A 13,704-nucleotide genomic window follows, 5' to 3' on the forward strand; every position below is an offset into this window, starting at 1 on the left:
GGCCCAGTGCACAGAGGTCAAGTGTAGAGTTCCTCTCTTCTGGTGGCCAAGCAGGCATAAGCCAGCCCTTTCTCAGCACTGTTTTGGGATAGAGATTGCAGGTTCTCTGTCTCAGCTTAACTTGCCACATGATGACCCATTCCAGTGGTCTCAGAGGGGAGCTGCAAAGGGAAGAGTGGGCTTGCACCTTTGTTTGTGCCTTTATGCTGGTGAAAGAGCCCCGGTAGCACTAGTGGATTTAGGTCTGTCATTTCCCCCCCCCCCACTTAATAGGTCTTAAGCAATTCAGGTCTTGCACACTCTGGAGACTCTATCGTGAGCAGAGAAGAGCCAAGGGAGTGGAAGCTGGAGCAGCACCACAAGGGGGATTTTTGGTCTGCCGTCTGTGTAAAGTGCTTTGGTTCCAGTTTGGTTTTGGGCATGAATATTTAACTCAAATGGCCAATGAACGCTTTGGGTGAAAGAAACTTTTGTTAAAGAGTAAGAGCTCTGCTCCTTCAATTGATGCCTGAGAGCTCATAATACACGTCCCTGAGGCACCCTTCTGCCTGGCCAAAAGCTTCTCTAGTAGGACCAGGGCAGGGCAGACTTAACAATCCTGATATTTCTAGGGGAAAAAAACAAGTCCAAAAAACAAACAAAATCCCCTCCCACCCAAAACACCATTACAAAATGCTTGAAAAACCAAACCAAAGCAAAATTGGAACAACAGTGAACCTGGCTGGCTTGTGTACAGAGGAGCGGGTGCAAGCTCCCATTTTAAACAGTCTTTTGTAGGCCACTTTTCAATCCAAGCAGATTTTATTGGTTTATGATAGGAAAGAGAGGAAAGCCTGAAATAAAAGTGGATTGCACAAAATGTGGCAGAAAGAGCTGCTACGTAGATCCAAAGCTGCATGCCCTGCGTAGCCACCAGTGTTTTGGTGACTTCCAGCTGCCTCTCTGGCTGTCTCAATGTCTCTGCTCCAGGTCCCACAGGGTCAGTGTGTCTCCAGCAGGTTGTCTTGGGGAGACTCTCTGTCTCTAGTAAAACCCTGCAAAAGCAGCTTTCTTTCCTTTCATGTGGAATGATAAGTTTATGTTTCCTAGTACACCAGTGTGGTGACAATTAGTGTATTTGAGGCAATGCACAGTAATGCTGCTAATTTCTTCTTGTTGAACAGTCCCTGTGACTCCTGTGGCTTCATACCAGCAAATTCCTTTCTGTGGATTGGTTCAAACGAAAAGCTTGTCTCTTCTTGGTTTTGATCCAGATTTTTAAAAAGTAGCCTTCCATCGGTACCTGCAGGCCCAAGTTCTATCACACTGGTCGCTAAGGACTGAATTTGCACCTGCAGTCAGGTACTGGGCCGCCTACATGGTTGTGCTCTCATGGTGCACCTGGAATTAGAAGGCCCTAAAAGATGTGGCCTCTAGCATTTTTGTGGACAGAGGAGGGCAGTTTGTAAAAGGTCCATCCTACTTCTACCAGGCTAAGGAGCATGGGCAGCCTGTTGGCCTTGAAGCTCTCAGTAGCCCACTGGATGTGCCCTCTCCTGCCTTGCAGCGCATTGAACAGAGACAGCTTCATCATGGAGTGTAATGATGGGCTAGTGAGGGTTACCAAGCAGGCCTGGCTCATATCCTTGCCACATAGCTAAGGAGGTTTGCTCTGGCCCTGTGGGCTCTCCTCCAGCCCTTAATCCCCCCTCCGTGCAGTTTCCTGGAGTGATTTCTGAGGTGCCTGGCGGTGTTTGTCCCTGCTGCCTCCTGTCCCTGACTCTCTCTGTCTTTCTCAGTCCATCGCCAAACCTCCCACCACATCCACCATCCCCTTTCCACCCACCTGCCTCCTGCCCTCAAGTTCCAGAAGAGGCTCTTCCATGCCAGCCGGAGGAAGAGGAGAAAGAGAAAAAAGAAAAAAACCTCCGTGCCCCCCTCAGACATCACTCCCACCATCCAGGAAGTGAAGGAGGAGGAAGAGGGGGACGAGGAGGAGGAAGGAGAGTCGGAGGCAGAAGAGGCCCTGGAGAAAGAGGTCTCACCAGAGTCAGAGTCGGAGGCTCATGAGAAGAAGGACACTCCTAAGCCTGAGCCCCCTAGCAAACCAAAGGCAAGGCTGGGGTGGGAGGGGCCGGGAGAGTCTGGCAGTCTCCACCACTGGGTGCTGGGGGTCAATGAAGGGTAGAGTCTGGGATGGGCTATGCTCTAGGTGGTGAGAAGAGCTGAGAGAGTTCACATTCTGGGGAGGAGGGGCTAGGATGGTCCATACCCTGGGTGGCATAGGTCTGGCTGGCTCTATACTGTGGGTAGCAGTGCTTAGTGGGGAGGGTATGGGATGGTCCATTCCCTGAGTGGCAGAGGGTTAGATCTAGGATGGCTCACATCTGAGGGGAGCAGTGGGGGGAAGATCTAGGACCATCCTTTCCCTGTGGGGAGGGTCTGGTTCTTGTGCTCAAAGATGTCTCCTCTCTGCAGTTCACTATTGGGAGTGACGATGAATCCTGCGGTGCCTTGGCCTCTGCATGGTTCCATGTGGAGAAGGAGTGTGGTGTCATGTCACCGATGCCACACCGTGCTGACTTGCTGCAGGAGACGGGCCCGGCCTCTCTTGGCAGGTAGGATGGACTTGGCCTGGGGCTGGCTGACTGATCAAAACATAACATCATCGCTGATAAAGTTTGCAGATAATACAAAAATTATGGGAGAGGTAAAGAATAAAGAGGAGCAATCATTGTTGCAGCGCAATCTGGAGGCCTTGGTAAGCTGGGCGCAAGCAAACAATGTGCACTTTAATGGCTAGATGTTCCTAGAAGCATGAATTTACAAAGAATGAAGGCCATACATGCAGGATGGGAGACTCTCTCCTGGGAAGCAATGACTCTGAGAAAGATTTGGGGGTCATGGTGAAGAATCAGCTGAATATGAGCTCCCAGTGTGATGCTGTGGCCAAAAGAGCTAATGGGATCCTGAGACGTACAAACGCAGGAGTCGAGAGGTTATTTTACCTCTGTATTCGGCACTGAGGTGACCGCTTCTGGAACCCTGCACCCTGGTCTGGTGTTCACAGTTCACGAAGGATGTTGATAAATTGGAGAGAGTTCAGAGAAGAGCCACAAGAATGATTAAAGCATTAGAAAACATGCCCAGGCTAGGATTAGTGTAGACCTGGCCTAGGCTTATTTTCTAATGCTTTAAAATCCACATCCTGAGCGACGCAGTTACACTGACCTAATCCCCAGCTTCTCCCACTGACATAACCCACTTGCATGAGAGGTGTAGCTAACTCCCCCGATAGGAGAAGCTCTCCCGGCAGCATAATAACATCTTCATAAGAACATAAGAATGGCCGTACTGGGTCAGAGCAAAGGTCCATCTAGCCCAGTGTCTGTCTACCAGCAGTGGCCAATGCCAGGTGTCCCAGAGGGAGTGAACCTAACAGGCAATGATCAAGTGATCTCTCTCCTGCCATCCATCTCCATCCTCTGACAAACAGAGGCTAGGGACACTATTCCTTACCCATCCTGGCTAATAGCCATTAATGGACTTAACCACCATGAATTTATCCAGTTCTCTTTTAAACGCTGTTATAGTCCTAGCCTTCACAACCTCCTCAGGTAAGGAGTTCCACAAGCTGACTGTGCGCTGCGTGAAGAAGAACTTCCTTTTATTTGTTTTAAACCTGCTGCCCATTAATTTCATTTGGTGACCCCTAGTTCTTGTATTATGGGAATAAGTAAATAACTTTTCCTTACCCACTTTCTTCACATCATTCATGATTTTATATACCTCTAACATATCCCCTCTTAGTCTCCTCTTTTCCAAGCTGAAGAGTCCTAGCCTCTTTAATCTTTCCTCATATGGGACCCTTTCCAAACCCCTAATCATTTTAGTTGCCCTTTTCTGAACCTTTTCTAGTGCCAGTATATCTTTTTTGAGATGAGGAGACCACATCTGTACGCAGTATTCGAGATGTGGGCGTACCATGGATTTATATAAGGGCAATAATATATTCTCAGTCTTATTCTCTATCCCCTTTTTAATGATTCCTAACATCCTGTTTGCTTTTTTGACCGCCTCTGCACACTGTGTGGATGTCTTCAGAGAACTATCCACGATGACTCCAAGATGTTTTTCCTGACTCGTTGTAACTAAATTAGCCCCCATCATATTGTATGTATAGCTGGGGTTATTTTTTCCAATGTGCATTACTTTACATTTATCCACATTAAATTTCATTTGCCATTTTGTTGCCCAATCACTTAGTTTTGTGAGATCTTTTTGAAGTTCTTCACAATCTGCTTTGGTCTTAACTATCTAGAGCAGTTTAGTATCATCTGCAAACTTTGCCACCTCACTGTTTACCCCTTTCTCCAGATCATTTATGAATAAATTGAATAGGATTGGTCCTAGGACTGACCCTTGGGGAACACCACTAGTTACCCCTCTCCATTCTGAGAATTTACCATTCATTCCTACCCTTTGTTCCCTGTCTTTTAACCAGTTCTCAATCCATGAAAGGACCTTCCCTTTTACCCCCTGACATCTTAATTTACGTGAGAGCCTTTGGTGAGGGACCTTGTCAAAGGCTTTCTGGAAATCTAAGTACACTACGTCCACTGGCTCCCCCTTGTCCACATGTTTGTTGACCCCTTCACTAAAGCACTACACCGACACGGCTGCACAGGTGCAGCGCTGTGCGTGAAGACAAGCCCTGATAGTCATAGATTCCAAGAGCTCAATCTCTTTTGCTTATAAAAGAGGATATTAATATATGACTTGATCACAGTCTATAAATACCCATACGGGGAACAGATCTTTGATAATGGGGTCTTCAGTTTGGCAGAGGAAGGCCTAACACGAGCCAATGGCTGAATGTTGAAACTAGACAAGTTCAGACTGGAAATCGGGTACATTTTTAATGGTGAGAGTATTTAACCATTGGAACAACTTACCAAGTGTCGTGGTGGATTCTCCATCACTGACCATTTTAATTCAAGACTGGAATGTTTTACAAAGCTCTGCTCTAGGAATTATTGTGGTGCAGGTCTCTGGCCTGGGTTATTCCGGAGGTCAGACTACATGATCCCAAGGATCCTTCTGGCCTTGGAATCTGTGAATTCTCCTTGGACTCTGACACAAGAGGCGGAGGCTGGGGACATCCTTGGATCCAAGCTCCCCTTCCTTCCACTTCCCCGTCTCTCTCACCATGTGGGTTTGCCTGAGAAGGAGGGAAGGGTGCCAGCATGTGCCCACCCTGGTCCCCGAATCACTCACTTGCTCAGCCAGGTGGGCTACAGGACCCAACTGGGGCAGGGTCTGGATACAGCCTTCTTGGTTCCCAGGTACAGATGGTTGATCCCACACTAGGCTCCCTTACCAGCAGGGTTATCACCTGGGGGGCACCATGCCAGGGAGGGAGGAGCTTGCCCTTCCAGCCTGACTTTCCTTTGTGCCTTGTTCCTGACCCACAGGCTGAGACGCAGCGGTGCAGGCCAGGCCAGGGCTTGTGGACACAGAGCAAGAACTGTGAGGCTGTGGGCCCAGAAGGGAGTTCCATCCCGTGTAAGGAAGGGGGGCTTACCGTGTGGGAGAGGAAGCAGGAGCAGTATTCACTGGGCCTCGCTTCTTGAAGGGCTAAGGGTGAGCCCCCAGCTGTAGTTTGGGAGTCCCTGTGACATGGCTGCTCCTCAGAAGCTGTTCAGATAACTGGGTCTGAGGTCAGGGCTGGGGGGACCCTTCAGCCCAGAGGATGATCTCGTGAGAAAAGACCTACAAAGAGGAGCTCAGACTGGGAACAGCCTCTCCCCGTTCCATCCCACTCCAGCGCTGCCAGCTCTGCTTTGCTGCTACTGCCAGGTTCCTCGTTTGTTTCCTCAGCCTCCCGGGGCCCAGAGAATGTCCATCTTGGGGATGGGACAGGCGCAAGCCCTGGAGCCAGGTGGTGAGTGGGCAGAGGGTGAGTTATGACCTGAAGGAGCGGGTGTGCATCGGCAGCATGACCACTCTGGAGAGTGCAGTGTACCAGCGCGTCCCCACCGATGAGGCCGAGGCCCAGATGCTGGCGTCTGCTGACCTGGACGACATGAAAAGTGAGGCCCAGCTTTGTGACATTTAAATGTGCCTCTTGTACAAGTGTCATCCACCATCTACCCAACCTGTAGGCATCAGGCCTGTGCATTTCTTCCCCCCCACCCCCCAGGCCCATCCCCCGGGCATTTCTTCCCCCCCGCCCCCCAGGCCCATCCCTCTAGGTGTCAGGCCTGGGCATTTCTCCTCCCCACCCACCCCCAGGCCCATCCCCCTGGGCGTTTCTTCCCCCACCCCCCGGCCCATCCTCCTGGACATCAGGCCTGGGCATTTCTCCTCCCCACCCACCCCCAGGCATGTCCTCCTGGGCATCAGGCCTGGGCATTTCTCCCACTCCCCCCCCACGGCCCATCCCCCTCGGCATCAGGCCTGGGCCTTTACCCCCAGGCCCATCCTCTTGGGTCTAAAGTCTGAGTAACCCAGCCATACCTTCCCTCCCCACTTTGTTTCATCCCTAAGACTCTGTCATCCCCCTGGGAGCTGAGCCTGGTGGGTGGTCCCCCCATTCCTTGGATGCAGGGGCCAGGAAACATGTCCCCTGCTGTTTTCCCAGTGCTGTGCTGAATTTTAGTTGAAAAGTTGAACCGAAGTCCTGGCAGTTCATGGTGAGTCGCGACAGACCCCAGGGTCCTTGTAGCAGGGGTGCGGTTTTAACATCCTTGGCCTGATCCAATTCCGCCTGGGGGAATTGCAGTCTGCCTCCCTAGATACTGCCAAGAGTTTCCTTTGGTGACAGGATTTTGCTTCACTTCCTGTCTGAACCTGGTGTGCAGGGGTGCTGGGACTAGGGATTATGAGGGTGTGGCAGCACCCCCTGGCTTGACTGTAGTAATAACCAAATATATGGTCGCGACTTTCAGCACCCCTGCTATAAAAATGATCCCAGCTCCCCTGCTGGTATGTGGTGTCCCTGTGCTTTGCCCTTCCCTTCCCCCTACCGCGAGCTGAGGCTGCCTGACAGTGAGGGTCGGTGATTCCTGGGGAGCTTGTATCAGTTTAGTGAGTTTGTAAAGAGTTTTGGGGTCTATAGAACCATCCTCATTGTCACACAGGGAGCTGTCCCCTCCTGGTGTGGAATACAGGGGACCTTGGAGAGAGACCCAGGGCCCCAGTTACCAGATGTGCCTCTGACCTGGCGGTTTAGACAATCTTGAGTCTAAACACTTCTTGCAGCTTTGTCTGGAGACCGTTCACTGCATTCGCAGGCACCACTGTCTCAACAGTCACTTACTGTCCTGGAATAAGAGACCTCAGCTAACACTTCTTCCCCATTAGCCCTCCACCCTTCCTGCTATTCCAGCCCCAGGCTTCTCCCTTCCACTCTGCTGATGCTCTTCTATCCTGCCCTGCAGTCCTTAGCTCTCTTTTCCATTCCCACAGCTCTGCTAGTGTCCCTCAATCCCAAACTGCAGCCCCCTTCTGCCTTGCCTCTGACTCCCCGCTTCCACTCTACTTATGCCCTCAGTTCAGACTCACGTAGCTCCAAGCCTTTCCTCACCTCCCACCCCTTGGCTCTGTGCTTTTCTCACCTCCATCCTGTTACCCTCTTGATTTTAGGGCTCCATGCATCCCTTAGTTCCATTCCTCTCCTCTTGACGTACTTTCCCAGCTAGCAGTGACTTTGCTTGCCAGGACAGTACCAGTATTGCAGCAGCCTTGTATGAGGAGCTGTCCTCTCTGAGAAAGGGAGAAACCCCTGCTGAAGTGACTCTGAGGGAGCTCAAGCCCAGAATCATTGAATAATTGTTGCCCAGCTGGGACCTGTGACTCGTGTTTCCTGTTGTTTAGAGAGGTACCTGTGGCCCTTGGGGTGCAGCATGTGTCCTGAGATCTGCCCCTGTGCGTACATGAGAGCAGATGGAAGAGACGTCATGGAAATGCATGCTCTGGGCCTGAGGACACGGAGAATTCAATAGGCTGCTTTCCAGGCTGGAGAGGGAGGGAGGGAGTCACCAAAGCTGGGAGAGCAGGAGAGGAGCAGGCAGTGCTACACATGCACAGGGTCTCTGGCCCTCCAGCAGGAAACTCCTCTGCTGATGAAGAGCCCCCCTTGGCTCAGGGAGCGAGTGGAGAAAGCTCTGCATTACAGTCTTTCCTGCAGCAAACCTGCCCCAGAGGAACCTTTCTCTCCAGGAGTTCATCAGTTCCTAGGGCTGCTGCCACCAGCATCACATGCCTTCCCCCAGCTGAGGGGAACCCAAACAGTGAGGGCATAGTGGTCTCCATGGTGCTACGAAAATCTTGACAGGTCATCCAGAGCAGAGACCTTGCTGGGAAGCTCGTCTTCTGGAACTCAGATAAACGACACCAAACTCTGGTCTTGCAAGTGTGGTGTATAGCTCATGAGTCTTGACCCCCTGACCTTGCCAAGGACACAATGACGGCCATTCATGATGGAGATGAAGCAGGAGGGGGTGACAGCCCAGAGTTGGAGATAGGCAGCTGCATCCACAACGCAGTCGGCTATGAAGACTTGGAGGAGTTTGCCCTCAGTTTTGAAGATTATGATTTATGGGAGGTCATCAGAAACCAACTGGGTTACCCTGGTGGGGAGCCCGTCTGTAAGTACCTGACCTGCACTCCTGCACTGCAGTGAAGGGCTCAGAGCCCTAACTGAGCTCTCTCTCATTCACTCACACATGCAGAGTGCTGTCTGTCCATTGCTCTGTGTCTTAGAATAGGTGCCCCCGAGTTAGAGTTTGTGGCACACAGCTCCCATCCAGACAGTTCCCACTGTTTCCGCTATGTTCCCCTGTGTCCGAGCACTTGGAAGATGCTGCCCACTGTCTGTGTTGTGTCTCAGGTGTTTGTGTAGGACCAATCACAGTGATGTTGAGGCATTTCTCTGTCGCTGTCTTACCTGAGCAATCTTGGATGCAAATCCGGAGTAGTCTGCCCCACAGCCAGGGAAGATGCAGCTCTGGACTGGAACTTATTGTGGAAACAACATTTTGTCATTTGTCTTTGGCACCAAGCTGGCGTAGCCTGGTCGTCTGAAGATATGCAAAGCCTAGGGCAAAGTCTCAGGCTGTTGCTGTTTGCAGGAATTTGAGCTGGGGTCTGGGATCTGACTGCACTATCAGCTGGTATCAAGTTCTCAGCTCTGCAGTGTGGACTGAAGATAGTGAGGAAGGATTCAGTAGTATGTGTGGCCCTGGGTGTGAAACCTGCTGCTGGACAGCTGGGCAAGGTCCAGTGACTGGAGAAAGAAGAAAGATGAGAAGAGGCATGAAAGAGAGGAGGAGTGTGTGCATGTGCGTGTGCGTGTGCGAGAGAGAGAGAGAGAGAGAGGGAGGGAGAGAGAGAGAATATGCTGGGAGCAGTTTCTTTGTCCTCTCCTTTTATCATCACCTTGTCCATCCACTCACCTGGTTTTGGAGGCCCTCCCAGCGATTATATAGAAATCAGAGAGCCCAGCCCTGGATCCTGTTGCCCATCTCTTCCCAGGGCAGGGTAGGCTGCATGGGTGTTGGTATGTGGGTTTTGTTAGGAGGTGGCAGCAAAAGCAACCTGAAGCCAGCAGTATTACTACTTGTGTTTTATTGTGGTAACTGCCCAAAGGCCCCCCTCTTGTCCTGGGTGCTGTCCCAGGCCCAAGGAGCTCACAAGAGGCAAGATGGGCTTGTGGTTAAAGCCCTGGGCTAGGATTCAGTAGCTTGGGATTCCATTTCTGGTTCTGCTGCAGACTCTTGGTGTGAGCCTGGGAAAGTTGCCCCATCCCCATGTGTAAAACGGCGATAACCCTTCCTTCCTCTTGCCCTCTTTGGAGTGGACATACTGGGGGGCAGGCACTGCCTTGCTTTGGTCTGTGCAGCACCCACTGTGCTGGGGTCTTGCCCTTGGCTGATGCCTTGAGGTGCTGCTGTAAAACTGTTGCTAATAAAGATGATGGGAATGGAAAGGAAAGTGCTTGGTGAGTTGTCAAGCCCACTTTTTGTTACTTCCATTCTTTGAAATTTGATGATTTACACTTGACTCCGGCATTCCCTGGGTTTGTGTGGCTGGTCTTTCCCCACTTTCTTTGGTGGTTTATTTTTACCAGCAGCGGTTTCTGAGTTGGACTGACTCAGTGCTCAGTCTCTTTGAAAGCTTATCTTAAGGGTGTGGAGGAAGCAAAGATGGGTTTCTTTATCTTCACTGTGACATCGGTAAATCTCAGTCAGCAGATCTGTTCTTGGTAATGAACAGCATGGTCAAGCTAGGTGGTCTCAGTCCAGTCACAGATTGGGGTGCTCCTGTCAGAAGTTTTTAGTTTGCAGATGCCATCCCTCAGGTTTCGCTGGAGCTGTTGTTTCAGGGAAGAGAACAGTCTTTTTTACTTGAGTTTCAGCCAGCAACATGCACTTTGATTCGTAGATTCCAAGACCAGACCATTGTGATCATCTAGTCTGACCTCCTGCATAACACAGGCCAGAGGCCAGCCCCACAATAGTTTCTTTTGAGCTACAACATATTTTTTTTAAAATCCAATCTTGATTTAAAAATAGTCAGTGATGGAGAATTGACCACTATGCTGGGTAAACTGTTCTAAGGGTTATTTATTCTCACAGCTAAAAATATACACCTTATTTCCTGTCTGAATTTGTCTAGCTGCTTCTTCCAGCCGTTAGATCCTGGCAGATCTTTGCTAAACTGAAGAGCCCATTATCAAATATTTGTTCCCTGTCTAGGTGCTTATTGGCTATTATCAAATCACTGCTTAACCTTCTCTTTGTTAAGCTAAATATATGTAGCTCCTTGTGTTCGTCACTATAAGGCAAGTTTTCCAATCCTTTATTCATTCTCGAGGTTCTTCTCTGAACCGTCTCCAATATATCAACATCCTCCTTGAACTGTGGACACCACACCTGGGTACAGTATTTCCACAGTGGCCACACCAGTGCCAAATACAGAGGTAAAATAACCTCTCTGCTCCTACTTGTAATGCTTGGATCCATAAGCAGGGGAATTTCATTAGCGCTTTTGGCCACAGTGTCACACTGATGGATCACGTTCTGCGAATTATCCACCATGATCCACACGCCTTTTTCAGAGTCCCTGCTTGCCAGGATAAAGTTCCCCACTTCCTGTAAGTGTGGCCTGCAGTCTTTGTTCCTATATAGATACACTTACATTTAGCCATATTAAAACAAGTATTGTTTGCTTGTACCCCACTCACCAAGTGCACTAGATCGCTCTGTATCACTTACCTGTCCTCTGCATTATCTACCCTTCCCCAATCTTTGTGTCAGCTGCAAAATAAGGTTCTTTAGGTGCTAGGGAGCTTTGGGCCATGGCTTGACTGTCTGGCACAGGTGCTGCTTGGCTGATGAAGGCCAGGGAGAACCTGCTGAGTCTCTTAGTGGAGGAGACTCTCGATGACTTCCTTTGGGAGGGACATGTACCAATCATTAGATCTTTGATCAATAAACTGTGTTTGGAAATTGAACATGAGAACAGCCATACTTGGTCAAACCAATGGTCCATCTAGCCCAGTATCCTGTCTTCTTACAGTGGACAATGCCAGGTACTTCAGAGGGAATGAACAGAACAGGCAATCATCAAGTGATCCATCCCCTCTCTCCATTCCCAGCTTCTATCTCACTAGTTATCATCCTGTCTCACACTTCACTCCTGGCACAATCACAAAAAGGTAGTGATAAGGCAACTACTGCAGTCTCTGGTGTTCTTAGATGTTTGGCTTTAGGCCAGGGTGGGGCAGACGACTATGCTGAGGGTGTTAGGGCTTGTCTACACAGAACGCAGTGCTCAGCAAGCTGGATGAAAGCCTACAGGGCACTGGCAAGCCACACATTAACTGGCCACATGGACCTTGTTACTGCACACTAAAGTTCTATAGGTTGTAACAGCAGGACGTCAGTGGTTCTCAACCAGGAGTCTGGGATCCGCTGGGGGTCCACGAGCAAGTTTCATGGGGTCTGCCAAGCAGGGCCAGTGTTAGGCTTGCTGGGGCCCAGGGCAGAAAGCCGAAGTCCCACTGCATGGGGGTGAAGTGTTGGGGCCCTGAGCCCCACCACCTGGGGCTGAAGCAGAAGCCTGAGCAACTTAGCTTCACAGTGCCCCTGGCAACTGCCCTGCTTGCTACCCTGGAACGCCAGCCATTGCTTTTAGATGCAGAAAACCAGTTACTGTGGCACAGGTGGCCATGGAATTTTTATAGCATGTTGGGGGGGTGCTCAGAAAGAAAAAGGTTGAGAGCCCCTGCACTAGAGAACTTTTAGTGTGTGGTTGCAGGGCCACACAGTGACTTAGAGCACAGCAGGCTTGTCACACATTAGGCCTCTGTTTACACAAGCCTTAGCCGATAGTCCCCTGCTGCTGACTCAGAACAAGGGCCAGATTTACAACAGTGACCTCTAATTTTAGGTGCTGAACTTCAGATACCTTGAGCTTGATCTGTGGATGGGCAGAGCACCCAGAACTCCAACTGAAGCCATTGGGAGCCCTTCTGAAAAACTGGGCTTGAGGTGCCTCAGGCTGGGTCCCTTACTGAGATACCCAAACCCATGGCTGGTTTTGGAGGATGTAGGCCCATCTTTCCATGTTGAGTCCTTTAGCTTTGTCAGCTGCCTTCCATCATGGTGACCAAGGGATCCACCACTCCTAGCAGAAGTAGTGAGAGATTCCAATACTTTCTTCCAAAGAGATCCCCACAGGCAGTATTTATAGGGAATTGCTCACCTGCCCTGAGTGCCCTTATGCAGAGCCTGCCAAGCTCCATCGTCTGGCCCTTCGTATTTACTGACTACAAGCGGCCACTAGAGGAGGTAGTGAGAGGCTTGGCCTCTTCAGTTTCACAGGCAGGGCCTTGCCATGGCTTCTCAGGCTCCTAGCACCTCGAGGGAACGTTACCTGGGGCTGTTCCTCAGGAGACCAGTGCAGAATGCTGCCCCTGCTATTGGATTGGGGTTTCCCATTGGGAGATTCACTGTGTGACCTCAGGCTTGTTGGGCCCCTGTTGCCACCTGCAGCATGGGGATAAATAACATTTCCCTACATCACGGGTGTGTTGTGAGACTAAATGACGCTCATATTCTCCAAGGATGGAGGCGCAGAAATGTATACATCAGCAAGTCCGTTTGGTATGTGCCTTGTGAACATAGTGTTAAAAGGTGTATTCACATCTTGTGCCCTCACTTCATACAGATCACACACACTCATTGCACTCACACACCAGCCACACGCTTCTTTTCACATGCATTCGCATCACATCCACATTCATAAAGCACATTCATGCACAAAGACACACACCATACAACTAGTGAAATCCGTATGCATGCACATGACTGCAGAGACAACATGCGGCCCCCATACAGTGCAGCTCCCAGAACACCACCAGCAGCTCACTGGCATCGATGGGCAGTTATTGGCTTCCACTGATATTCCAGTAATGGAATATGGAGGAGTCCAACTGTCAGCAGGACTCACATCAGCTGCGCAGCCAATCCCCACAGGCTCAGTATGGATCTATTCTATCTTTAACGTAATGACCTAGATTCCCGAGGAGCGAGGCTGTGGTGTGGCTGTCCTGGCGCTGGAGACCTCCTTCCTGTGGCTGGAAGGGGCCCACATTCCCATGGGTACAGGGGCATAGTGCTGCAAACCGTTCTGACGTGCTGCAGCGCCAGCGGGGAA

General features: G+C 50.5%; 1 protein-coding gene across 4 annotated transcripts in view; it reads left to right on the forward strand.

Moving 5' to 3' along the window:
* The window catches only part of SLC4A3 (solute carrier family 4 member 3), an 86,178-nt gene that overhangs the window by 17,504 nt on the left and 54,970 nt on the right, over positions 1-13,704 (forward strand). For 3 of the 4 annotated variants that reach the window (XM_030579314.1, XM_030579313.1, XM_030579315.1), the window contains exons 4-6: positions 1,779-2,092; positions 2,458-2,597; positions 5,860-6,071. In XM_030579314.1, coding sequence (XP_030435174.1) covers positions 1,779-2,092; positions 2,458-2,597; positions 5,860-6,071 — 666 coding nt within the window. Of the gene's footprint in view, positions 1-1,778; positions 2,093-2,457; positions 2,598-5,859; positions 6,072-13,704 lie in introns of those variants that run through there. The other variant, XM_030579317.1, reaches the window with a different exon arrangement.

The sequence above is a fragment of the Gopherus evgoodei genome, chromosome 11 (genome assembly GCF_007399415.2).
Source record: "Gopherus evgoodei ecotype Sinaloan lineage chromosome 11, rGopEvg1_v1.p, whole genome shotgun sequence".
NCBI lineage: Eukaryota > Metazoa > Chordata > Testudines > Testudinidae > Gopherus > Gopherus evgoodei.